At 36.6% G+C, this 27,030-nt stretch overlaps 1 protein-coding gene across 1 annotated transcript in view; it reads left to right on the top strand.

The window, feature by feature from the left end:
- Positions 1 to 27,030, top strand: part of RASSF8 (Ras association domain family member 8) — a 188,419-nt gene that overhangs the window by 137,631 nt on the left and 23,758 nt on the right. Inside the window, exon 3 of the mRNA XM_037845315.1 lies at positions 24,009 to 24,200. Coding sequence (XP_037701243.1) covers positions 24,080 to 24,200 — 121 coding nt within the window. The 5' untranslated portion in view covers positions 24,009 to 24,079. The remainder of the gene's footprint in view (positions 1 to 24,008; positions 24,201 to 27,030) is intronic.

Here is a 27,030-nt window from a genome sequence, read left to right as displayed (position 1 = left end):
TTGCAAGTACAGCAGACTAAAGCAGGGATACGTGATTCAATGTAGTGTAGCACAGTTTTCCTCAGTTTGTTAAATTACCTTCTTTGAACAAAGCAACTAGGAAAAATGGGAAAGGAAACAGGTGAGGAACCTCTTCAACCTCCCAAATTAAAATTTAATGTGGAAAACATCGGTGGAATGTACAGAAAGTTCTTCATCAAATGCAGTTAAGTTCATTTCACTTGGGTAATGTCTGATACCTTCATTTTAAAGTTCTCTCTGGTTTCCATGGGGTTCCTTGCTTCTCGCTTCTGTACCCACATTAAAAAAAAAAAAAGTCAACCTCATCAGTAATGAAGGAATTAGGATATAAGGAGGGAAGGGGGAACTTTTTTCTCTTGTTCACCAATAATCACCGGTTTTAAGAGCCAAATATATATTTGGACGTAAGAAGAGGAAGGGAAGGAGGATTACAAAATTTTTGTCTGTCAGACTGGCAAACATTTAGAATGTTTGGGGAAGCATGCAGAAAAATGTGCCAGATTTTTTTGATGAGGGAGGGACAACAGAATAATATAAAAAGTCTTCCCCAACATAGTGCCATGAAATCTGTCTCCTTGCCAATCCCACCACTTTTGTCTTCTGCTTTCCCCAGCCTCCTGCTACACCTATCTTCTGGTCCTGTTTCACATGCACTCAAGTTCATTCCACTCTAAGGGTCTTTGTACCTGCTGATTAATTTTTTTGTTTGTTTCTGTTTTGTTTTCTTCCCATGACTCATCCCCTTTTCACACTACAGGTTTCAGCCCAAATCTCATCTTCTCAGAGTATCTTCCATAACTGTCCTGTGTAAGGTGACTGCTCCCTCCCCCTTTACATTGTCCCAATATCTCGCTCATTTTCCTTATAGCACGTCATAAAATTTGTAATAGTTTCTTTGGTTTATTTGTTTATTATTGTCTGACCCTCCCTAGCTAGGCTATAAGTTTCTTAAGTACAGGAACCATCTCTGTCTTATTTGTTTATATGCTTAAGTGCTGTCTCCCCAGCACAGAAGCATAAAGTCTGACATATCAGAGCCTCTCAATAAATATTTGTTGAATGTGTGATTAAAGGAGTGACTGAATAATGAATAAATAACTACATGCTTTCTTTAGAAAGGATCATTTGGCAATGTATATCAGAAGCCCTACAATATTGTAATTTACTCAGCAATTCAATTTCTAGAAATTTACTCTAAGAACAAGTTGAATAAGGTAATTGCTGCAGTGTTTCTGATACTGAATATCTTGAAGTAGCTCAAGGTTAGGGAATAGGTTTAATAAATTTTGGCATTGCTTACAGTGGTCTATTATATAGCCACTAAAAAGAGTGACATTGAAATATTTATTGGTAAGGCAAGTGGCTACAGAACAGAATGCTCTCATAGTTGTTAATAGGATATGCACCAAGATATTAAATTGGTTATTTCTTGAAGTGATAGGAAGTTTTTTTTCCCCTTTTATGTGTTGGTATTTATCATGTTTTCTACTAGCAGCAATGGTTAGCTAATTAATATAAAATTAGCAATTAATATAAAAGCCATAAAGACTGAATTTGAATAACTTTTTAACTGTGGTATGTCAATAGGAGAAGTTTGTCCTGGTGCAGACAAGAAGAGGTATATTATCTGTGGAGAATTTAAACACAGTAATAAAATTAATTAGAAGTCCTGAATCTGAGTTTTTCTTTTGTTATCACCGTGCCAGAAATTCTAAACCATGTCAGTGATAAAAATTCTTCCTCACATGGGCGGATCACATACCCATCATCCTCCTTGGTATACTTTTTCTCTTAAAAAAAGTGACTATTTAAAAATGAATTTTAAGTTTCATACAAGATATTTTGGATCATATTTGTATTTTGTTACTATTTTGGGTATCTTTAGAATTAGGATAGTGGTTGTAATTTTTTTTACTACCAAGATCCCATTTTATTACGTCTTTTGTCAAAATCTTCCTCCCATTTTTAAAGATTTTGTTACCAAATTGTGCTTAATAATTAGTTCTTTTTAAATTAGACTTTTATAACCAGCAGTCATATTGGCATTGAAATAACAAGCTTAGCACAATGAATTCAGGTAGATATTTTCAAAGGCAAATATATTTTATAACATGGATAGCCATTCCTGGTGGACCTCCATGGCTGCTTCTGTGGGCCCCTTTATATTTTGTGTGGTGTGCATGTGTGTGCGCCTACTAAAGGTTTACTGGAATAGGATGCAGGGAAGAGTTTCAATGGAGCAATTGTGGCCTGAAATCAAGAGCTGCCTCTACAGATCACAAAGCTCGTGTGTCCCAAGAGTCAGAGACCAAAAGAAAATAATGCCCAGTAAGCATGAGTGTGAAACAATTTAAAGCTTGAGGGAGAGGAAGCAGGAGATGTGTATTAAACCAAGCCTAGCTCAACTCTCAGACTAAGCCGGGCACTGTGCTGTGTGCACCCTTAACAGTCTTGCTCCTCTCTGGTGTATTGTCTTTGTACCCTGTGCATACGTCTACCGTCAGCATCATATTGCACTGCGGTTGACCGTAAACTGGATTTGGCATGAAGGTTGCACATGGTATATGTGCTTTGGATGAACCAGTGCCACTGTGATAAAATACTTTGTTCTCTGCATTATGCTTTCTCTACACTTATTCTTAGAATGAAGCCGTTTTAAGATCAAAGTCTCAAAGGAGAACAACTTTAGTCCTGCAGCAACAGAACTGACTAGAAGTAAAAAAAAAAAAAAAAAAAAAAAAAAAGAAATGCAGTGAGGACAACAAAAAGAATCAGAAAAAATGTGTTTTTGACAGTTTCCTGAAAGTAATTTACATTTTCAATCATGAACACTCCAAATCCTGCAAGGATATTTATGTGTTTTTATACTTTGTGTTTAGAACTTCAGCTTCTGAGCCATGTTGGAAAGCCCAAAATTATAGAAATAAATATTGAGCTTTAAAATATATCTTCAACATGCACCTTCATCACTGTTATGCAGGACACCCTTAAAAAATTATTATTTGTATAACTTTTTAATTTTCAAGATTAATTTAGGAAAGTAATTCAAAGCTTTTTATTCTTTCAAATGTTCTTGTTAAAAAAAAAAAATTAAGGGGAACATATGTACTGTGCTTGGTTCCCAACCAGATTAAGTAGTCCTCGGTGAAGCCTCAGCCCCCAGTGCACAAAACTAGGACATTGTTTTGTCTCTTGATTTTATTTTATTTGACTTAAGTGTCTTCACAATTAATTTTATTGGCCTCATAAATTTGTTCTCAAAGACAAAATTCCTATCAGTCAGGACTCTGTCAGTCTTTTCTCCTCAGAATTTTATGGAACATTCACAGGTTTTTATTCTTCTGACATAATTGTAGGGCTGCTTCCCTTACTTTCCCAGAAAAATGTTTGTAGTCTTAAAGTTTGTTTTTGAGATTTTAAGTTTTTTTAAAACTATATTAATTACACTCACAATGTGAGGCATTAGAATCACAGAACTGGAAATGACATCATGGGATGTTCATTGTGATTGGGTGGAGAACATGATCCAAGGCTGTGGGTTTCACAGAGGATCCCTCTCCGGGGAAACTTAGCATACCTCTCAGGGTCCGCCTCAGAAGGTAAATACGTATAAGTGACTCCATTGTGGTGATCAAGCTGATGGCATGCCCAGCAGAGTTAGCTTTCCTAAGCAGACAGGACCATTTCTACTCAGTTTTTCTTAGTCAGGTGGAAAGGGGCTTCTTTGTTCTGCTGCTGCTTCTGTCCCCTTGTGACGGATCTGGGAGTCTGAGGCGGGGTGGGAGGGGTTCCTAAATAGCAACAGTAGACCCCTGTTGAGGCTGGGTGTTGAAGGACTGAGGATTAGAGGTCTGAGTTTTATATCTAGTTGTTCTACCTTAACTAGTTCAGTTAACCCTAGTTTTTCATTTGTTTTTGTTTTTGTTTTTTTTGTTACTGTTACAAAATAATTGTGATCCCTGCTTTGTCTAACTTTATAAATTATCTAACACTTGTAAATGCTATTTGAATTTTTCAGGGGAAAAAATTGAAGACTTTATTTTATAGGGGTATAATTATTCTCATATTATAACCTAGTCTCCATGATGTAAAACTTCATGGGGTGTTAATACTCATAGTTGATGATTTCCATTCCATCTTCCATTGGTTTTTCTAACAGTAAGAATTTTTATGTCAATGTTCTTGCCCTGTTACGGGGAAGGAATCACCCTGTGGCCTGGGTTTCCGGATTGGCCATCCTCCAGTGAAGGTACCCAATTGTTGATGCGTTACCTTGGACACTTTATGGCCTTAAGTCTGTAACTGTGTAACCAAATAAACCCATAAAAGCCAATCCATTTCTGGTGTTTTGCATTCCGGCAGCATTAGCAAACTGGAACAGTTTGCCTTTGGGGGAGAGGGGTTCTTCTTGATCTTGGAGGTGATTTAGATGGGTGTGTTCACTGTGAAAAATCATCACATTCTGGATTTCTGAAGTTTACTGTAATATACTTCAATTAAAATGTTTCTTTAAAAATCTAATTATCTAAACTGCCAGGCACTATTCCAATATAATTCCCAGACCCCTCTTATCTCAATAGTGACATTACCATGCTGCTACTTCCTTCCCACTTCGTAATTTGCTGAGCTAAAATGGAAATTATGGTGACCATTGGTATAATCCATTTATTCCATTTTATTGATAACTGCTAGGTTCGCAGTGTTTGCACTTTGCTCTCTACTCTGAAAATGCAGGACCTGATAAAATATAAATGTAGTTGTGGAAATCAGATATATTACTAATGAAATGCAAATAAATTTGTTTAAACATAGCAAAAACTAGTTGACTTTTTCCCTGAAGCAAGCAGTTTAATTTGAAAAGTGTATTGGGATTTTAAACACAGTTAATTGATTCAGTAGCTGTTCTTTATAGCTGAGCCATTGTATTTATTATTTATGTGCTCTAGGTTAAGTGTAGCGCTTTCTTCATTCAATATGACTGGTGATTGAGTAACATCCATCTTCACCCATGCTGTAGTTTCAGTGAAGCAGGGACTAGGACTAATCCTAGCTCTATAAATAGACTGTTATCAAGTAGAGTACCACTTTGGTAAATATCACTGATGGTATATACAATAAATACCAGACCTTTTGCCCTGAAATTTGACAGTGTACATCTCAAACTTACCATCCATCTTTCAGTAATACAGAATTATTGCCCGCTAAATGGTACATATCCTAGATAATTGCAAGCCTGAAACGTTCCCAACTACTTGCAAAAGCAGCACAACATAGCTCTTTAAATAGAGTAGCAACTAAAGGTAGTGGGAGGAATAAAGTTGTGGCTTTTTGGGAAAATAGCATTATTTGTTTCATTACAATGAATAATTTGTCTCTCTATTAAAATTTTGCTACTTTAAAATATCACCAAAGGATGCACCCATTTTTGCATAATATCTAGGGGTTTAATTTAATTGATTTAAATTTTCTAAATAAAATAGATAAGACAGCAAAATTATTGTTGACTCTTAAAGTTAAGGAAAAAACTGGCCTTTGAAAGTCATTTGAATGGATACCTTTTTGATTTGATATGAATTGAAATAGTTCCAGATTAACAGAGATTCTTAGGGATCATGCATGTTTAGTTTTGCCAGATGTAATTTCTGGCTTCCATTCTTTTAAAGCATTTACTACCTTTTTTAGTGACATTTTAAGAAACACTTAAAACTTTTCTGCTTTGTTGTATACTGTGTTAATTAAATCTTAAAACTGAAGTATGGTAGAGGTTTTGTAGTCTGGCAACTACTTTGACCTAGGAGTCAAGGTATTCAAACTTTCCCAGATATTGTATATTTATTACTTTTCCCCCATCTCCCATTTTTTTGTATATTTATTACTATTCCCCCACCCCCATTTTTTTCAGGCTTTGAAATGCTTACATAATAATTTAGCTTAGAAATAAGCCTGTAAAGGAACGTGTTCTGACATAATAATAGTTTGCCTATTTAAAGTCACCATTCATAGCATTAAGGCAGAACAATGTTGCACTGAAAACTTTTTTACATTTACCTCATTGTAACTCTAAAAATGGGCTTTTTTGTCAGAATTGATGGGTTTGATATTTATGATGTTATGAATGAGAAATCCTTAGTCTTCCTGACTTCATGAATGAAAAATAATTTTATTTTTTCCCAACTAAATAAAATGGAGGGCTTCATTGTAGAAGCTCGTAAATATCAAATTCAGGAAGTAGATGCATTTTACCTGAATGGTGACTATAAGGTAATGAACATAATTTGTCATTGTGCAGGTGGACAAAATTCACTAGTAAAGTGACTCATACCAATTCAGGTGTGGAGAAGAAAAAATGATTCTCCCTTTGGCAGATAGCTTGTTGTAGTGGAAAGGACATAGGTTTTAGGACTCAGATCACATTTGGATGCCGACGCTAGTTGTGACTGCTTGACTGAAATGGGACAGGCTGTGGGAGAAGCATTTTTCAGGAGGAACCTTGGGGTCATGTATTCCTTACTAAATCTGATTAGAATATTATTGAACATCAGCTATATGAGTTTTCTCAGTTTTGTGGCAATAATTAGGCTAAATATATCATTCCACTTAGTAAATGTTGGAATTTATAACTCCCATGGTCACATCTACTTGATTACTCTCTCTTACTAGCCAGGATTATGTGATTACAAATGTCTGTGAAAACTTTAGTCATAACCTTATTTCAGAAATAAAAGTAGCTTTGTAGTGATTGTGAGCATTATCTTTTGTCAACAGTTAAATTTGGATCTGCCACTTACTGTCCGGGTGGCCCTGAGCTAGTTACTGATTTCTCTGTGGCTCAGTTTCCTCATTTGTTTCATAATAGTTATGTCACACAGAGTTAAAGATGGGTATTGAAGGATTAAATATAGAAATATATATACACACACGCACACATTGTATATAAACAGCTAACATTGCCTCACACAGTAAGAGTTCGATAAGCATTAGACATTAATTATTCTTATTGCTAGATTCAGTAAAAAACCAAGGACATGCTTTCATTTGAAGGGGTGGTTTAGAGTGTAGGTACCAAGGTGTACCTGCTCAAGGAGAAATATCACAAAGCTGTACTTAAATCTACCTTTTAACATATTGTCAAGTTTACGGTAACAATTTTTTTATATACAATTGCATTGTAACATTTTTACTTAGAATTGCATGATAACATTTTTACTCACTGGCAATTTTCTAATTATTAGTGAAAGAGAGCCATGAAATAGCACAAGTAGCAGAAAGCATAATTTAATTGATGCCAGAGTTCAGGGTTTTTGTACTTTAAGGGTATAGTCTCTAATCCCAGTCCTTTTAAGAGATTTTGTGCCAATAAGGTCAAGTTGTAATATCCTATACTGTTCACTTTCCATAAGCATTTAAGAAAATAAGCAAGAACACACATACTTTTTTTCCCATGCTCATATTCTTTTATCAGTGATAACTTATTTTATGGTCTGGCCAGTTTAATGAGAGTTCTTTACAGGAGCAGCTCCCCCAACGTCTTTCATGATGAGCCATTAATTTCAGTTTTCTAAATAATCTAAATTAATATTTGCTCTGTTACCACTAATCCATATGAACTTGATCAAATGATACAATGTGGCCAGGACTCAGCCTTCTGTGTTCAGTGTAGTGATTGCACTAGTTGATGGCCAGTAGGTTGCCAGCTCTGAAATGCAAGATATCTGATCCATTTGGTTTCAGTGAGTTGTAGAAATGAGCAACCTTTCCATGCCTTGAAAGAGTATTACACGCATCCATGCCTGTCTAACATCTCTAAATGTGAGGAGTCCACAGCTTCCTTATATCCTTTACTATTTGGAGCCAAATGTATTTTTGATGTTGTAACTTGGGAAGAAGAATATGGCAAGGATGGAATGGTAGAAAGGGAGGAAAAAAGAAGAAAGATGCATGTTAGAATAGTATGTGGAATGGTGGCATTCCACTTAGAGCTGACACAGGGCTACTAGGAATTGGCTTAAATGATGGTTACAAGGGTGATTGGAGACCTTGACCTAGGCTGAATCGTGGGTTTCTGTTTGGTCTTGGTTCATTTCCATAACTTTCATGACATGTCTTCTTACCATTCAAGTTGCCATTATCTCATGTAACCCATGGCTCTGTGGCCTCTCCTTGTGCCCCCCTCCTTCACTGCATTTTCAAGATAATGTTTTCCAGGCTTAAAATCCAAAGCAAGAACTCTTGTTTTATTAGAGTTCTTCTGTCAACTAGAAGTCAAAGAAGAATTCAGTGTAATAAACACATTCTTTTGTTTACATGGAGTATTAGAATTTTAAAAAAGGAAACCTCTTTGGGGGAAGTAAGGAGAAATTACTGTTTAATGGCATCAGTTGGTTTATTAGACTGGCAAGAGGAGTTATTTCGAAGAAGAGCTTACTTTTGAGACTAGCCTTAGTTATTGGAAACACATCTCTCTGTTTTCTAAAATGGGTAATTGTAAAAAGTTTGCTTTTTCTTAAACTATATTTATTACATAGAAATCCAGTATTTTTACTCAGAGCTTTAATTGACAGGTCAAAATTTGGCCTTTGTTAATTCAGGAATAAGTGCTACTATACCCTCAAAAGGCTTTTCATACTTATTTGTGAACTATTGGTTAAAATCTCTGAGTATGGGAGAGTCTGTATCTTGTATATGGGTTTAACATTAGATATAGTTTAGAAACATATAATTGTCAATAAGCTATCTAGAGATGGGCTGTGCATCAGAAACTCAACTGAAGGTAATGACCCTTGTAGCACTAAATTTGATGCTAAAACCTAAAGTTACTAGGTAATATTCATTTTAATAGTTTTTTTAAAAAAGGTAGTTCGTATTGGAAGGATCAGTATGTTCACACCATAAACTTAAACTTGATTCATATTATATTAGATGTGATTGAAATTTTTTAATATGGCTGCCAATCCCAATGATCACTTCTAAACTCCATTAAAAATTTGGGGGCCGATTTTAGGTACATGGTTTGATAACCTAAAGGTCTTTATGACTAGATGCTCTTATTAAAATAGTAAAAATGTTTCTGAAATTTTACTTTTCTAATGATTTTTCTTTCAGTAAAAAAGGAAGTCTAATTTTTTCAAAGTTAAAATTTTTATTTCTGTTCACAGAACTAACTTTCGTTGAATTCATACTTTGTGCCAAGATCTGCAGTAGGTACATTAAAGAAAGATGTGATCTCATTCCATTTTTCACATATGCCACTTAGGGAGTTATGCACATTGACCCAAATCACACCATAAGTAGTAGACTGAGGATTTGAACATTGGTGTATGCTGTTTGCACTAATCAACATTGCCTTGAGGGGGAAAAAAAAAGCCTTCTTTTAGAAAGTAGATTTTAATTATGTGAATTTAAAGAAAATGCAGGAAATCTTTAAGAAGCTTTGCCTTGTGTTTAAGACTGAAGTTAAAAGTTGTCTCATAGGTTGAAGCATCTTTTATATACATTTCCTTAGAAGGAAATGTAATTTTCCCAAACTGGGAAGAATGGACCTGAACATCAGACACCTGTTTTGGTGGCACATGTATTGCTACATGTTTATCATAGGTTCTTTGAATTAAATCTGCAATTTCTTACATGATTTAGTGGGTTTACCTCTTTTCTTTTTCCTGGAATGGCAAGTATGTACGTGTTGTTTCATCATTGCTTATGGATAGAAATAAGTTTCCAGGAGATAAATGAGATTTCTTAGTGTAATTTAAGATATTTTAAAAAAAAAAAAAAAACAGACAAACCGAAAAAAATGTTTATTTGGGTACAGTGAATTCTTTTGGAGAAGTCTGGTTTGACTTATTCTTTATTGTCTTTATTCATCCAACTTGTGAATATGTGTCCCTAAATTACTACATTTTTGGCCTTGGGAGAATTAGCTATTTAATCTTTCTGAGACTCACTTTATTACTTTCAAAATGAAGATAATGATACTTAACTTGCTGAATTGTGCAATGAGGAGTAAACAAGGTACTGTATACATTGCCCTTAATTCAGTGCCTAGCATATAGTGCTTATGCTATTCATTGCCATAATGGCAAATATGAACTTGAACATCAAGTATTTGGGAAATGTTAAGTAATTGGGTGTACTTGAATTCTGTGACCTGAGGATGATGAAAAATAGAAAAGAGCTTGGGTTTCTTGGCTTCAATAATTAATATACAGAGATTGCCTAGAATTGTGAACATTTAAAAACATACTATCAAAGAAGAAATTGTATAATTTAGACAGATCTCTCAAAGGAAAAAATGTAAAACCTATCTTTAGAAGAGATGGATTAATGGTGACAAAGAAGGACTTTCCACTAAGAGAAACCCAAAAGCTAGTGCTGTATTAAATTTTTGCATTAGTTCTATATTGTCCCAACAAGCAAAACTTTAGCATATCCATCACCTCTTTTAGGTACATCAGAGTGCATTAAATGTGGGTTCACATCTACAGGACTAGAGGTTAGGACTTGAATGTGTCTTTGTGGGGGACATGATTCCATCCATAGCTTTACTATATACAGATATAAACTTCTGAAGAACTGAAGCCAAACTTCTGATGTCTTACAGGCTTTCTTGGTACATCTGAATTATCCCATTTAGTAGGGAATTGTCCTGTTTACAAAAATCCCTTTGATAGAAGTCCTTAAAGATTCTTCTAAATTTCACTAGAAAATTTTCATGATTTTTCTATAGTAATCATATCAGTAGCCAGCTTAAACTTATATCCTCTTATTTTAATTTTGGTAGAACAGCTTGTGACAGTCCTTCATATAGCAGAACTTTATATTGAGTCAGTTATTAAATCCACCCCTAATCTTCCCCATCTAAGTAATTCCAGAGCCTTTAACCTTGCCTCCCTTGTAATGGTGAGTCAAATGATTGGCAGTCATTCCTTTGTCTAGACTGGAAAGGACCCGAGCTTGTCCTTGAAAAATAAAGAATAAAGGTGGTCAGGGCTGGCAGGAGGAAAGAGAGAGAAAGTTATTGTCCTTTTATATAATTCTTCTTCAGTGATTTCCAAGCATTGTGTGTGTGTGTGTGTGTGTGTGTGTGTGTGTGTGTGTGTCTGTATTTCCCTCTCATTAGCTTCACAGCTAGTGTTTATAATAATTAGTAAGAAAAACATCTAGTGTTTACTAATACTTCTGAAAAATGTTTTTGAATACTCTTGCGGTTAGTAATAGTATTAAATAATGAGCATCAGATGATAGCATATGTGAAGCTTTGTAAATTGTAGAAGACTTTAAAGTTCTGCCCATAGTAGTAACAATTCTTTCTGTAAAGTATCTGAGCTGCTTGCTTCATTTAGTACAAAATTGTCACAGGGTCACAGATAAATTGGAACTAATTACCTCTAATGTGAACTAATAGTAACCCTAGTCATTCCATTCCTTAGATTGGTGGTTTCCATTCTTTTTTGATTGCACACTTTATCGTTAAAAAAATGTTGTGTACATATCCCCCCAAAAAGTTCATTAAAGGGTTGGCAAATATTCTCATTTTATATGTAGGGCTATTTTTCAACAGTTGATTGTTGGCATTTTATATAGTTCAGTGGGGACATTTTATAGACAGTATGCCCTTTGTACTCTGCCCCCCACCCCATGTTAAATAGCTAAGTAAGCTTAACAAAGTTTAACCAGTGTATCTTCTGTGGAGTATCGGAACCAATGTGTTAGGAAAGGTTTCCCAAACTTGTTGGACTAGGGAACCTTTTTCCCCCTGCTGCTTCTCACAGGATACATTTTGGGATGCGCTTTTCTTTCTTAAAACCCATTTTTATTATTGTTCCTCTTTGTAACAACACACTTTCTGTGACACCATTTATAGAATTGCATTATAGAAAATAATGGGTTTACTGAAAAGCAAACTGGGTTTCCAAGATTTTAAAGAACTAGATTGTCGTAAACAGGCACCACCTCAATACTGCAATTCAGGGGCAGGTAGCCTAACTTTTCAAAGGCTGCCAACTGAATCTACCCAATTCTCTTTTCCTAGCTCTTGCCAGCCTTCCTAATGTTTTTTCCCTTATGTCACTCTCTTCTTGCACCCACATTGTACTTCATTCTATCATGTTTTTTTTTCATCTTCGATGCTTTTCCCGTCTCCTCAGGCAACAGGCACCTTTACAGACATTTCTTCCCCTTATCTTAATGATGGTCTTTGAACGTTAAAAAGTTAATGCCTTTTATGGTTGATGACAGCTAATCTACATAACTCCATTTAATTCCCACCTCACATTAATTTTAGAATGAGGCAAATTCAACCCGTTAGTTTTCTTGACCAATTTTCTATACAAAGGAGAATTCGAGTATCTGAATAATAATATTCCTAGTAAGTACTGTTTTGAAAACTGTCTTCATTGTGTTGAATCTCTCTTTTTCTATGCTGCTAGTGGTTAGCCTCAGTACTTGATTTAATTAAAGTAGCTGGCCTGGTTATGAAGATTTTATTATAGCCCAACATATCTGTATACTGTTTTAAAAAAGAATTCTCTGATAGGCAATAACCCCAGATCTTGAACAAAACTAGCAGTGAAGGATGTTTTAAAACTTGCTTCTAGTGTCCAGGGAATAATGGAATTTATTTAACAGCTTAATGGTTGCCATCCCAGGGAAGTAATATCCTTTAGAAATGTAATTGATTTGTAAAAGCACTGATCTTGGGGAAAATATGTGCACATGCAGGTGCTTAATCCTGTGGGCTATTTTTTTTTTAATTGAGATTGTTCACATACCGTACAATTATCCAAAGATCCAAAGTGTACAATCAATCATTTGCCCCTGGTACCCTCATACAGCTGTGCATCCATCACCACAGTTAATTTTTGTTCAATTTTTAGAATCTTTTCATTACTCCAGACAAGAAATAAAGCGAAAGACAAAAAAAAAAAAAAAAAAAAAAAAAGGAAGAAAAGGAAACTCAAATCCTCCCATATCCCTAACCAACCGCACTCCATTGTTGACTCATAGTATTGGTATAGTACATTTGTTACTGTTTATGAAAGAACGTTGAAGTACTACTAACTGTAGTATATAGTTTTCAATAGGTATATATTTTTTCCCTATATGCCTCTCTATTATTAACTTCTAGTTGTATTGTCATACATTTGTTCTGGTTCATAGAAGAGATTTCTAATGTTTGTACAGTTAATCACAGACATTGCCACTGTTCTAGTTCGCTAATGCTGCCAGAATGCAAAACACCAGAGATGGATTGGCTTTTATAAAAGGGGGGTTATTTGGTTACACAGTTACAGTCTTAAGGCCATAAAGTGTCCAAGGTAACACATCAGCAATTGGGTACCGTCACTGGAAGATGGCCAGTGGTGTCTGGAAAACCTCTGTTAGCTGGGAAGGCAGGTGGCTGGTGTCTGCTCCAAAGTTCTGGTTTCAAAATGGCTTTCTCCCAGGATGTTCTTCTCTAGACTGTGGCTCCTCAAAAATGTCACTCTTAGTTGCACTTGGGGTATTTGTCCTCTCTTAGCTTCTCTGGAGCAAGAGTCAGCTTTCAACAGCCATCTTCAAACTGTCTCTCATCTGCAGCTCCTGTGTTTTCTTCAAAGTGTCCCTCTTGGCTGTAGCTTCTCTTCAAAATGTCACTCACAGCTGCACTGAGTTCCCTCTGCCCATCAGCTCATTTATATGGCTCCACTGATCAAGGCCCACCCTGAATGGGCGGAGCAACACCTCCATGGAAATTACCTAGTCAGAGTCATCACCCACAGCTGGGTGGGGCACATTCCAAAGAAACACTCAAAGAATTACAATCTAATCAACACTGATCCGTCTGCCCACACAAGTTTACATCAAAGATAATGGCGTTTGGGGGACACAATATATTCAAACTGGCACACCCACCATAGGATTCAGGTTTATACATTCCCCTCTTTTGATCTCCAACTTTCCTTCTGGTCACATATATGACTCTGAGCTTCCCCCTTCCACCTCATTCATGCACCATTCAGCACTATTAGTTGCTCTCACATCTTGCTACCCACAACTCTGTTCTCCTGTAGGCTTTTAAAACAATAAATAAAACGAGTAAAATATAGCACATTACTGAATAAATCTAGTTCTTCATTATAAATATTATTAAAATAATGGTGATTCGAATATAGAAACCTCATAATGAAAACAATAACTGAATTTTACTTATATGTACATCACTGTTTCCATGGAAAAAATATGTTCTAAATTCCAACTCGGATACCAGAGGCCTTCTTTCTTCCCAGGTCCTTAGTTCTGATGATGACAGAACCACCACACACACCCGGAGTGTAGGACTTCATATTCCCCTTTGGTCTAGGTCTTGGGCTGGGAACCAGGGTGTAGGAGTAGGACTCCAGAGGTTCAGAAGAAGAACAGGGTTCTTACAGCAACTAGAGGGGAATGTTAGGGGCTTCTGCTGGGAAGATGGAGGTTAGCGCTCATGAATAATACCATGATTTTTAGGGAAGCTAGCCCAAAACCTGCAGGAACCTATCTTCTCCTAAACACAGTGGCCCTTTTCCCTTCTAAAAACTAAATTTTGGACTAGGTAGTCCTTCGATCTGATCCATTATTTGAAAGATATTATTGGTAGTATTAAAATAAAAATGCAGATGCAGTGATAATTCAGATAGGGAACTATGTAGTCATGTATTAAAATCTAAAAGGAATCAGAACTTTAAAAAATGAGCGTCATCAGTTTTATTTAAATGAAAAGTTTCTTTGGGGGTGGGGGTTCATGACAGCTGCACCCTTTTTTTGGTTGGCTTCTTAAGTTTAGACTTTTTTTTCTTTTTTCATTTTTTTATTTTTTTTTAAATTAACTATTAACTGTATAAAAAAATTTTTTTAAACATACAATAAAAAAAATATTTCAAACAAACCAAAACAAGGGAATAAGAAAAAGACAACTAACGTAAAATAACTACTTTACTTCCAAAATTTTCCTACTCTACTGCAAGAATATATACAGACTATAAATACAGCAAAGGAATAAGAAAGACCGATTACCTAAGATAGCAACATTTCTGTGAACTTGTTCCTACCATACCCATCAGAAATTAACAAACCATAGTCATTCCTGGGCATTCCCAGAATGTTCTGTTTACCCACGATAGCTTATCTGTTCTTATTAGGTTATCATTCCCCCTTCACTAATTGCTCACTATCACTAGTTCCCCTACATTCTACATTATAACCATTTATTTTATATTTTTCAATGTTCACATTAGTGGTAGCATATAATATTTCTCTTTTTGTGCCTGGCTTATTTCACTCAGCATTATGTCTTCAAGGTTCATCCATGTTGTCATATGTTTCACTACATCATTCCTTCTTACCGCCACATAGTATTCCATCGTGTATATATACCACATTTTATTTATCCACTCATCTGTTGAGGGACATTTGGGTTGTTTCCATCTCTTGGCAATTATGTATAATGCTGCTATGAACATTGGCCTGCAGATATCTGTTTGTGTCACTGCTTTCGGATCTTTTGGGTATATCCCGAGAAGTGCAATTGCTGGATCAAAGGGTAACTCTATATCTGGTTTTCTAAGGAACTGCCAGACTGTCTTCCAGAGTGGCTGAACCATTATACAGTCCCACCAATAATGAATAAGAGTTCCAGTTTCTCCACATCCTCTCCAGCATTTGCAGTTTCCTGTTTGTTTAATGGCAGCCATTCTAATTGTTGTAAGATGGTATCTCGTTGTAGTCTTAATTTGCATCTCTCTACTAGCTAGTGAAGCTAAATGTTTGTGAAGCTTGGCCATTTGTATTTTCTGTTCAGAGAACTCTCTCTTCATATCTTTTGCCCATTTTATAATTGGGCTGTCTGTACTCTTGTCATTGAGTTGTAGGATTTCTTTAGGTCCTCCCACTTCGTTTTTCCTTTTTAGAGTGTTTTTAGCAATTCAAGGCATCTTCCCTTTCCAAATAAATTTGATAACTAGCTTTTCCAAGTCTGTAAAGTAAGTTGTTGGAATTTTGATTGGGATTGCATTGAATCTATAGATGAGTTTGGGTAGAACTGACATCTTAATGACATTTAGCCTTTCTATCCATGAACATGGAATATTTTCGCATCTTTTAAGGTCCCTTTCTATTTCTTTTAGTAGAATTATGTAGTTTTCTTTGTATAGGTATTCTACATCTTTGGTTAAGTTTATTCCTAGGTACTTGATTTTTTCAGTTGCTGTTGATTCTTTTTCTTGAGTGTCTCTTCACTTCATTTCTAGCATATAGCAAGATTACTGATTTATGTGCATTAATCTTGTATCCCGCTACTTTGCTAAATTTGTTTATTAGCTCTATTAGCTGTATCGTTGTTTTCTCAGGGTTTTCCAGATAAAAGAGCATATCATCTGCAAATAATGACAGTTTTATGTCTTCCTTTCCAATTTGGATGCCTTTTATTTCTTTGTCTTGCAGGATTGCTCTGGCTAGCACTTCTAGCATGATGTCGAATAACATCATCCTTGTCTCATTCATGATCTTAGAAGGCTTTCAGTCTCTCACCATTGAATACCATGCTGGCTGTGTGTTTTTCGTATATGCTCTTTATCATATTGAGGAAGTTTCCTTCAATTCCTACCTTTTGAAGTGTTTTTATCAAAAAGGGATGTTGGATTTTTTCGAATATTTTTCCAGCATCTATTGAGATGATCATTTGATTTTTCTCTTTTGATTTGTTAATATGTTGTATTACATTGATTGATTTTCTTATGTTGAACCACCCTTGCATGCCTGGAATGAACTCCACTTGGTCATGGTGTATGATTCTTTTAATGTGTCTTTGGATTTGATTTGCAAGTACTTTGTTGAGAATCTTTGCATCTATATTCATTAGGGAGATTGGCCTGTAGTTTTCCTTTTCTGTAGCATCTTGCCTGGTTTTGGTATTACATTGTTAGCTTCATAAAATGTGTTATGTAGTGTTCCATTTTCTTCAGTGTTTTGAAAGAGTTTAAGATTAGTGTCAGTTCTTTCTGGAAAGTTTGGTAGAATTCCCCTGTGAAGCCCTCTGGCCCTGGGCATGTATTTGTGGGAAGTTTTTTGATGACCGATTGGATCTCTTTGCTTGAGAGTGGTTGGTTGAGTCTTCTGTTTCTTCTCTGGTCAGTCTAGGTTGTTCATATGTTTCCAGGCAATTGTCCGTTTCCTCTACATTATCCAGTTTGTTGGCATACAGTTCATAGTATCCTCTTATAATTTGTTTAATTTCATCGGGATCTGCAGTAATGTCACCTTTCTCATTCATTATTTTGTTTACTTGGGTTTCTTTCTTTTTGATTTTGTCAGTCTAGCTAGGGGCTTGTCAATCTTGTTGATCTTCTCAAAGAATTAACTTTGGGTTATTTATTCTATTGTCTTTTTTTGTTCTCTATATCATTTATTTCTGCTTTAATCCTTTTTATTTCTTTTCTTCTACTTGGTTTAGGATTGGTTTGCTGTTCATTTTCTAGCTTCTTCAGTTGCCCCATTAGCTCTTTGATTTTAGCTCTTTCTTCCTTTTTGATGCATGCGTTTAGTGCTATAACTTTCTCCCCCAATACCGCTTTTGCTGCATCCCATAGGGTTTGATATGTTTTCTCATTTTCATTCTTCTCTCTATATTTAGCAATTTCTCTTGCTATTTCTTCTTTAACCCACTGATTGTTTCGGAGCGTGTTGTTTAACCTCCAGGTATTTGTGAATTGTCTAAGTCTCTGATGATTATTGACTTCTAATTGTATTCCATTGTGGTCAGAGAATGTGCTTTGAATTATTTCATATTTTTTAAATTTATTCAGGCTTGTTCTACGTCCCAGTGTATGATCTATTCTGGAGAAAGTTCCGTGAGCACTCGAGAAGAATGTGTATCCTGGTGATTTGGGATGTAATGTTCTATATATGTCTGTTAAATCAAATTCATTTATCAGATTGTTTAGGTTTTCAATTTTCTTATTGGACTTCTGTCTGGTTATAGGAGAGAGTGATGTGTTGAAGTCTCCCACAATTATTGTGGAAACATCCATTGCTTCCTTTAGTTTTGCCAGTGTTTGTCTCATGTATTTTGTAGCACATTGATTGGGTGCATAAACATTTATGATTGTTATTTCTTCTTGGTGACTTGCCCCTTTTATTAGCATGTAGTGGCCTTCGTTGTCTCTCATAGCATCCTTGCATTTAAAGTCTATGTTATCTGAGATTAATATTGCTACTCCTGCTTTCTTTTGGCTGCAGCTTGCATGGAATATTTTTTCCCATCCTTTCACTTTCAGTTTCTTTGTGTCACTGTGTCTAAGATGAGTCTCTTGCATGCAACATGGGTTTTTTTTTTTTAAATATTCAACATATGTTTATTTAGCAATCATTCTAGGCCAGACATGGTTCTAAGCCTTGAGGATTAAAGCAAATATAAATGTAACAAAAACCAACATAAATAAAACAGAAATGTCCCCTGCCCTCATGAAGCATACTGTCTAGTTGTGGGCACCTAAAGGCAGGGCTGTGTGGTAATTCTTTGTGAGCCTGATACCACTCAGGGTATATTGCACATATAAGAACCTCAGTAATGTTCACTGATGGTATTGAGAATGTTTACCTCACCTACAGATCTTTTTTATGGATAGAAGACAGATTCTTCACATTATAATACATAATTTTACCATTTAAAATAGACTTCATCCAGTAACAAAGAACCCTCTCCTTTGGATTCCTGACAGTCACTTGGAATTTCATCGTTTCTGGAAATCTCAATTGCCCTGTCTTACTGAAATAATAATCATTGCAACAAGTTTTCAGGCAGAGGCGAGGAGTTGTGGACATTTGTAAATAATGTTTATTCACATGCAGGAGAAATTTTCAAATGACAGTGTGTTCTCTCTCTCACCCTTTAACATGCAAGTTTTACACAAATTCATAGATCTCAGGTCTAGAAGACAGGATTCCTCTTTTATCAACCTTTCTGCAATAAAATTTGGCAGATGCTGATGTTAATTAAGAACAGCAGCACAAGGGAAGGAGTGCAAAATGGTTTACCCACTGGTAAACTGTTCTGAAAATAACTCCATTCATGCAATCACTACTCATTCTCAATGAAAACAATGTTTTCAAGAGAATAAACAAACTTTGATTGAAACAGCAGTTGTACTAAATCTCATGGGAAAATGTTCCGTGAAAATCTCTTTAATGTACAACTGTAGTTCTTAGGTGAATTTTTCAGGTAGCACAGAATTTATAACAGAGATTAGAACTTAAAGTTTCAAAGACTAGGCTTATCAACATGGCATAATACAATATGAAAACTGCTTCTATCAGTACAGAAATTAGAAACCCTACACGGTTCATATTTTTTGATCCATTCAGCCAATCTATATCTTTTAATTGGGGAGTTTAATCCATTTACATTCAACGTTATTACTGTGAAGGCATTTCTTGAATCAGCCATCCTATCCTTTGGTTTATGTTTGTCAGATATATTTTTCCCCCTCTAGCTTAATGTCCTTTAACGTATCCATACTGAATCTCTTTAGTACTGAACCTTTCTCCATATCTCTCTGTCCTTTCTTTGTTTCTCTGTCTGTAGGGATACCTTTAGTATCTCAAGTAGGGCAGGTATTTTATTAGCAAAATCTCTCAGCATTTGTTTGTCTGTGAAAAATTTAAGCTCTCCCTCAAATTTGAAGGAGAGCTTTGCTGGATAAACTTGGTTGGTAATTTTTTTTTTCTCAAAATTCTAAATATGTCATACCACTGCCTTCTCGCCTCCATGGTAGCTGCTGAGTAGTCACTACTTAGTCTTATGCTTCCTTTGTAAGTGGTGAATTGCTTTTCTCTTGCTGCTTTCAGAACTTGCTCCTTCTCTTCAGTATTTGACGATCTGATCAGAATATGACTCAGAATGGGTTTATTTGGATTTATTCTATTTGGAGTTCACTGGGCATTTATGATTTGTGTAGTTATGTTGTGTAGAAGGTTTGGAAGTTTTCCCCAACAATTTCTTTGAATACTCTTCCTAGACCTCTACCCTTCTCTTCCCCTTCTGGAACACCAATGACTCTTATATTTGGACGTTTTATATGATCTATCCTTTCCCTGAAGTCCATTTAGATTTTTTCCCACATTCTTTCTTTTGTTCTTTCACTTTCTGTTCTGTCCTCTTCATGGTCGCTGATTGGCTGTTCAACTTCCTCTAGTCTAGTACTGTGAGTATCCAGAATCTCTTTAATTTGGTCAACAGTTTCTTTTATTTCCATAAGATTGTCTATTTTTTTATTTACTCTTGCAATATCTTCTTTATGCTCTTCTAGGGTCTTCTTCATGTCCTGTGCCATGCTCTTGTTGTTTGTCTTTAGTTCTTTGATTAATTGCTCCAAGTACATTGTCTCCTCTGATCTTTTGATTTGGTTGTTGGGGTTTTGGTTATCCATATCTTCTGGTTTCTTCATATGCTTTAAGATTTTCTGTTGTTTTTGGCCTCTTGGCATTTGCTTAACTTGATAGGGTTCTTTTAAGATATGTAGACATATTCAAACAATTATATCTAATTTGTCAGGTCTATAGCTTGGTGGTGTACACTTTCTCTAACCAGCATGTGGCATCCACGAGCCACCTATTCCCCTCAAGCCAGTTCTCCCCAACTTTGTCTTTGTGGTGAGTGGGGGTCCAATTGGTGCACCAAGTTTGCGTGTGTAGTTGGTGCTGCCCACCCTGAATGTGAGGCATGTGTCTGAGCGGTTAGGGAGGGAGGGTGGCTTTAATAATCAAACCTCCCAGGTGTTCCTGGAGATTTAAAGCTGTTGCAAGAGTCTAAACCTTTGGTTCTGTCTTGCCACAGTTTGCCTCTGCTGCTGACCCACAAGGCCCTGGTATTGGTGTATGGTCCCTGGGATTTGCAAGTGGGTCCCTCTTCCAAGCCATGCCCTCCTATGGCCTCTGCTGAGGGAAGACTGTGTTACTTCACAAGTGAGCGCCATCCCCCAAGGGAAGTTCTGGGCCGCAGGGCCATGTAGGTGCGTTCCCAGCCCACTGAAAGGATGGCCGTATGAGGCATATTAATTTCCCCCTTTTTGCACAGCTCCACCTTCCGAGCTCTGGGACAGTTGGCTGCGGGTGCATGAAAGGTATTGTGGTATGGGTGCATGTTGCTGGAAACACTTCCCGTTGTGCTGGGTTTTTTGGCGCAGCTCTGGGCTGCGGCGCCAGGCAGGAACATTCCCAGCCCACCAGGAAGATGGCTGTATGGAGCCTGATTATTTTCTCCTTTTCGCTAACCTCTGCCTTCCTAGCTCTGAGACAGTTAGCGGGTGCACTAAAGGCTATCGTCCACGCCAGATATTGAGGCATGCCCACAGGTTGTGGGGACTCAGTTCCCGCCATGCTTTGCTTTATGGTTCTCGCTGCGGTATCCACTGCCACTTCTGGGTTTTTAAAACTAGTCCGACTCCAAACACCAACCCCTGGTTTCCCCAGACCACAGCGTGGCCATGGTTATCCAACAGGCTCCTCACTTGTTTCAGAACGCAAACTCCTGGTTTCACCAAGTGCACTGTCCCTGTGGATTTAGCAGACCTTGTCCAGCTGGTGCATCACTGCAACTCGGGACTGGGTATTAAATAGACTTTAATTCAGCTGATTTTTTAAAAATTATTAAAGCAATATATTGTCTGACCATATTTTAGTGCCTTTGTTATCCCAAGAAAGAATAATACATATTCTATTTTTCGTAAACAGAGTGCTTAGCAGAGAACAGAACAACTCTTGCTTTAAGTCTGAACTCTTTTGTTTCGTTTCCTTAGTTCTCTGAATTGATTGGGGATTGTATTAGTCAGGGTTCTCTAGGGAAACAGAACTGACAGGAGATACACATTTGTGTGTGTGCGTATACTATAAATATTAGGAGATTTTTAATAAAAATTAAAATTGGCTTACACAACTGTGAGGATGGCAAGTCCAGATTCCATAGGGCAGGTCACAAGCTAGGAATTCCATTGAAGGCTTTTGTTGACGTCCCCAAGAGAAGTCAGCTAGCTGAAGTAGAGATGGAAATTCTGCCTTCTGACTGCTGAAATCATCAGGTCTCCCTTTAAGGCCTTCAGCTGATTGGATGAGACTTCTCATTGTTGAAGGCAGTCTCAGTTTATTGTAATCAACCACAAATGGAATCAACTTACTGATGATGTAAGCCCATGAAATATCTTCATAGTGACTGTCAGGCCAGTGCTTGCTTGAGCAAACACTGGGCACCATAACCTGGCCAAGTTGATTCGTGAACTTAATCATCACAGGGTTATCAAGTTTTTAGAGTTTTTTAAGTACTAATCCTGAAACATCAATGCCATTTTAAATTTATAACAAATTAAAATTCATGAAATGTAATAAAACATTGATTTAAAGAGAACATTTGAAATTTTAACATTTTTTAAACAAAGAAATAGGAAGATCACAAAACAAATGACAACCAAATCTTAGACTGATTAAAAACCTAGAGGAAAAATGTATGTAATTGATTTTAGCAGCCTAATAAAACATTCTAATGAATAGAAGCCAAGCATTTGATTACGCTGTATGAGAATGCAGAATTGCTTGGCATATAATGCAGCCAAACAAAAAATCAAACAGTGGGGAAATGTAACAAATGTAACAAAGGATTAATGTTTGTATTTTTTTAATGCCTCCTATAATTGAAGAAAATTATCAAATCCCATTAAATAAGTGAAAAAAGGAAAGTAAGTTCATACAAATGAGAGATAATTAATAAACAAACATGGAGAAATTGTCAGCCATCAAAGGAATTATTCTTTCAACTAATATTTCTTGCATGTATGCACCTGTGATTGGTGTTGGGGTTTCAATGATGAGGAAGACAGTATCCATCCTTTGGATGTAGTGTGATGAAGTGCAGGTAGGGAGGTAGTTGGGGGAACAAGACCATGGAAATTGGTTTAATTATTTATGACACCTAGTGTTCCAGTTTGCTAGAGCTGCCGTTATGCAAAATACCAGAAATGGATTGGCTCTTATAAGAGGGATTTATTAGGTTACAAATTTACAGTTCTAAGGCCATGAAAGTGCCCATGCTAAGGCATCAACAAGAGGCTACCTTCACTTAAAAACAGCTGATGGCATCCAGAACACCTCTGTCAGCTGGGAAGGCACATGGTTGGCATCTGCTGGTCGTTTGCTCCCAGGTTATGTTTCAAAATGGCTTTCCCCAAAATGGGCTTCTGTCTTTGCTCCTCTCTCTCAGCTCCTGTGCATCCTTCTTTCTCCCAGGGTGTTTCTAAGCATCTGGAGTTCCCCTCTTAGCTTCTCTGGGGCAAACTCTGGGCTTCATCTCTTAGCTTAACATCTCCAAATGTCCTTCTGTCTGCCTCTCCAAGCGTCTCCAAGTATCAGTGTCTGTGTTGGCTCTTGAGCTCTCTTAAATAGTCCAGTGAACTAATCCAGACCCACCCTGAAAGGGAAGGGTCCACATCTCCATGGAAACATTCAATCAAAAGAGTCCACCCTAATCAAGACTAATAGTCTGCCCCCCACAAGATTGCAGTAAAGAACATGGCTTTTGTGGCAGACATATCCAAACCAGCACACCTAGCATCCTATAAACTTTTGTTTTGAAACCTCAGAAATTGTCCTAAAGAATTTTTTTTAAAAAGAATGGAAAAGGAAAGAAAGGAAACAGGTTATATATTGTACAATAGTAAATGAGATTTTTTTAACCCAGTAGAGCATGACTTAATGATTAAAATTATAATATGAAAGTAGTGGTAATATGAAACAGTGTCATGATAAATAGCTATAATTGGATTTGTGCTACTGAATTCAGTTCTGTAAAGTAAGTAGGCATATGGACAATGACAGAACTATTATATATTAACATTTGTATTGTGTGATATTTATATACTTAATAGAAGAAATTTTAAGAATTATATATTTTATTTGAAATTATCTTTTCTCTTTTTTCGCTGACTACACAGATTGCCTTGTCAGCATTTCTGTAGCCAGGGACATGACCTGACACCCTGATGACCAGTCTTCGGGCCATTTCATGACCGTCTCGTGCACCATGGAACTGAAAGTATGGGTGGACGGAGTTCAGAGGATTGTTTGTGGGGTCACCGAAGTCACAACTTGCCAGGAGGTTGTCATAGCCTTAGCTCAAGCGATAGGTGAGTAATTGAACTCTCTGGGTGTCCAAGATAAAAGTACTTTTGCTTCCTTTTGGTGCTTGATTTTTTTTAATATAAATTCATAATGGTTTTTGTTCATTTGGTTCTGGAATATATCTCACAAGCACACTTATTATCATTTCTCCAAGTTTAGGTAAATCTGTGATGATGTTTGTTTCTGGCTACCCCAGATTAAACTAATTTTGAGTCTAGAGTCAGTACCGCCTTTTCCTTTCCTGTTGTTTATCCTAAACAATGACTTATGGAACTAAGAATGTTTCCTTGAACCAAAACATAGATTCCTAGTTCTCAGACTCCCTTATTAGCATAAATTCCACCCAGTGTTTAAAAGAGTTCTGGATAGTTTGGAGAAGAAAACACAACTAATTCACTAACATGTTTCTTCGTTACAAAGATAAGACAGTTTTTAAAACTAATTATTATACAGTGAAGGTGAATTTGCCAAGTATACGGTTTCTTATGACATCTCCTACCTCCATCTTATTCTACCCTGTTTCAACTTTTAAGTTTATATTTTATGCCTCAAATCCTTTTGTAATATGGTGAGGTCATAAACATCCATAAAACCAGTAATTTGAGTTAAAGTTTATATTTGCACTTAAACTCATCATTTGGCAAACATACTGAGAGAAAATTGCATGTTCAAAACCATGCTAGGAGCTCAGTGCCTCTTTGTCTTTGAGCTCCTTACCAAAAGCTTGTTTGTTTATATTTGACACATGACAAGTTAACTTAGGATTGAATCAAGTCACACTCACCACAGTACATTAGTATTTGGTAGAGGTGCTTGTACCACCTGCAGTGTGGCAGATGAACTCTGTTAGAAGCTGGTGGCTCTATATCAAGCTAGAGGCTTGCTTTTAATACTAACATCTTTGTCTTTTAATTTTTCCTTAAATAGAATAGCACTCTCATGTGCTAAACAATGCTAAAAATCCTAGGCTTTCACATTTAATGAAATTTACTTGCATTTGGGACTAGTACTATAGTTGGGGACTTCAGTTTAATTATTAAAGAAGCAAAAATTAATGCATTTGTACTTCCATATTTTACCAATTTATGTAGTAATTGCCCCTTTTAAAAACAATTTATTTATGAAAAATAATTTATTTCAATTAAAATATACAATAGTGTTTTTTCTTTTTATTTGTTTTGCTTAGTGAATAGTAGGGTAAGCAAATGTCAAACCTAACTTTTTGGGAATCAAGCAAAACAACAAGTAGTTTCAACAAATGTCAAGATAGTTAGGAGGTGACATTAGCAAAAGTGAACGTTCCCCCCCTTAGAAGCAGTGAAAAATGGGTAGATCAACTTTCATAAAACTCTGGAAGACAATCACAACTGGAGAACAGTTGAACAAATGCTGCTGAATGGGGGGGGGGGGGTTGGGGCAGGGAATCTAAAAACAGTAGGAGAGCTACAGAACAAATTTACCTACCTAGGTGCCTCCTTCTTGCTCAGATCCATGTGACAGTTTGTGTAACCTACCCTAGCTGGCAGCCCACACACATTCAAGTGCAGGTCCCTGCAACCTGATTGTTGGTACATCTAAATGAAAATATTAGGTATCGTTGTACATCTGCACAGCTCTGAGTCCAGTAGCCTAGAAGTTAACAGAGGCAGAGAAAAATGGTACAAAAAGGGGGAGCAGAGCCACAGAGCAGGCCCAGTGCTGAAAGGTGGAGTGTAAAGATCAACCAGAGCATAGGATCTAAGCTGACCAAATTGAGAGAGGAAAAAGTGTAATTAAAACAAAGAGCACAGGAGGAAAACCTATGGAGAAAAATTCCTTTCTTGGAGGAGAATATTTGCACATTAGGGAATTCAACTGTTCATGCCCAGGGCCAAGATGCAAGCTCAAAGTAATCTGAGAAGTATCTGACTGTTCACCATGGGTTGTGCTGTATAGGTAAGTATAAACTGGGCTAAGCAGTGAAGAAGATCCTCAACACAGAGCCAGTCTACACTAAAACCCTAGATAAGAGAGAGAATATGACTTTCAGAATTAGCATATCAAAATAATGAAATGCCCAGACTTCGACAAAAAATCACAAGGCATATGTGATGGTTTAGAGCTGTATGTGCCCCAGAAAAATATGTTCTTAAACTTAATCCATTCCTATGGGTGTGAGCTCATTGTAAGTAGGACTTTTTGATGAGGTTACTTCAGTTAAGGTGCGGCCTATCTCAAGCAGGACAGGTCTTAATCCTATTACTGGAGTACTTTAGAAGCAGAATAAAATTCAGACAGCAAGAGAGAAAGCCACCAGGAGTAAGAAACTAAAGGTCAAAAGAACCCAGAAGAGAAGTGAGGAGCCAGGAGAGGCCGCCATGTGACAGAGGCGACCAGGACCAAGGATCATTAGCACCCAGCCCCAGAACGCAACAGAAACCATCACCTCAATGATGTCTTGATTTGGACTTTATTCCAGCCTCAAAACCGTGCACTCATAAGTTCCCATTTACATGGTATTTGCTTGACTGAACAAGGAATCTAAAACAGCATACAAAGAAACAGGTAGAGATGGCCCATTCAAAAAACGAAAATAAAACGAGACGAAACAGTTATTGGAACAACTTAATCAAAGACATTAATTTAACTCTCCCAAATAATTTCAAGGAGCTAAAGGAGAACAAGGACATACAACTGAAAGAAATCAAGAAGGATGATCCATGAACAAAAGATGGAAATAGACATTTTGAAAAGGAACCAAACAGAACTTTGGAAGATTAAACATACAGTAGAGGGATTCAACAGCAGATTTGAAGAGGCAGGAGAAAGAATCAGTGCACTACAAGACAGGATAAT

This window comes from Choloepus didactylus, chromosome 8 (genome assembly GCF_015220235.1).
Source record: "Choloepus didactylus isolate mChoDid1 chromosome 8, mChoDid1.pri, whole genome shotgun sequence".
Classification (NCBI taxonomy): Eukaryota; Metazoa; Chordata; class Mammalia; order Pilosa; family Megalonychidae; genus Choloepus; species Choloepus didactylus.
Note: the sequence above shows the minus strand (reverse complement) of the source record. Positions and strands in the feature narration are given on the sequence as shown.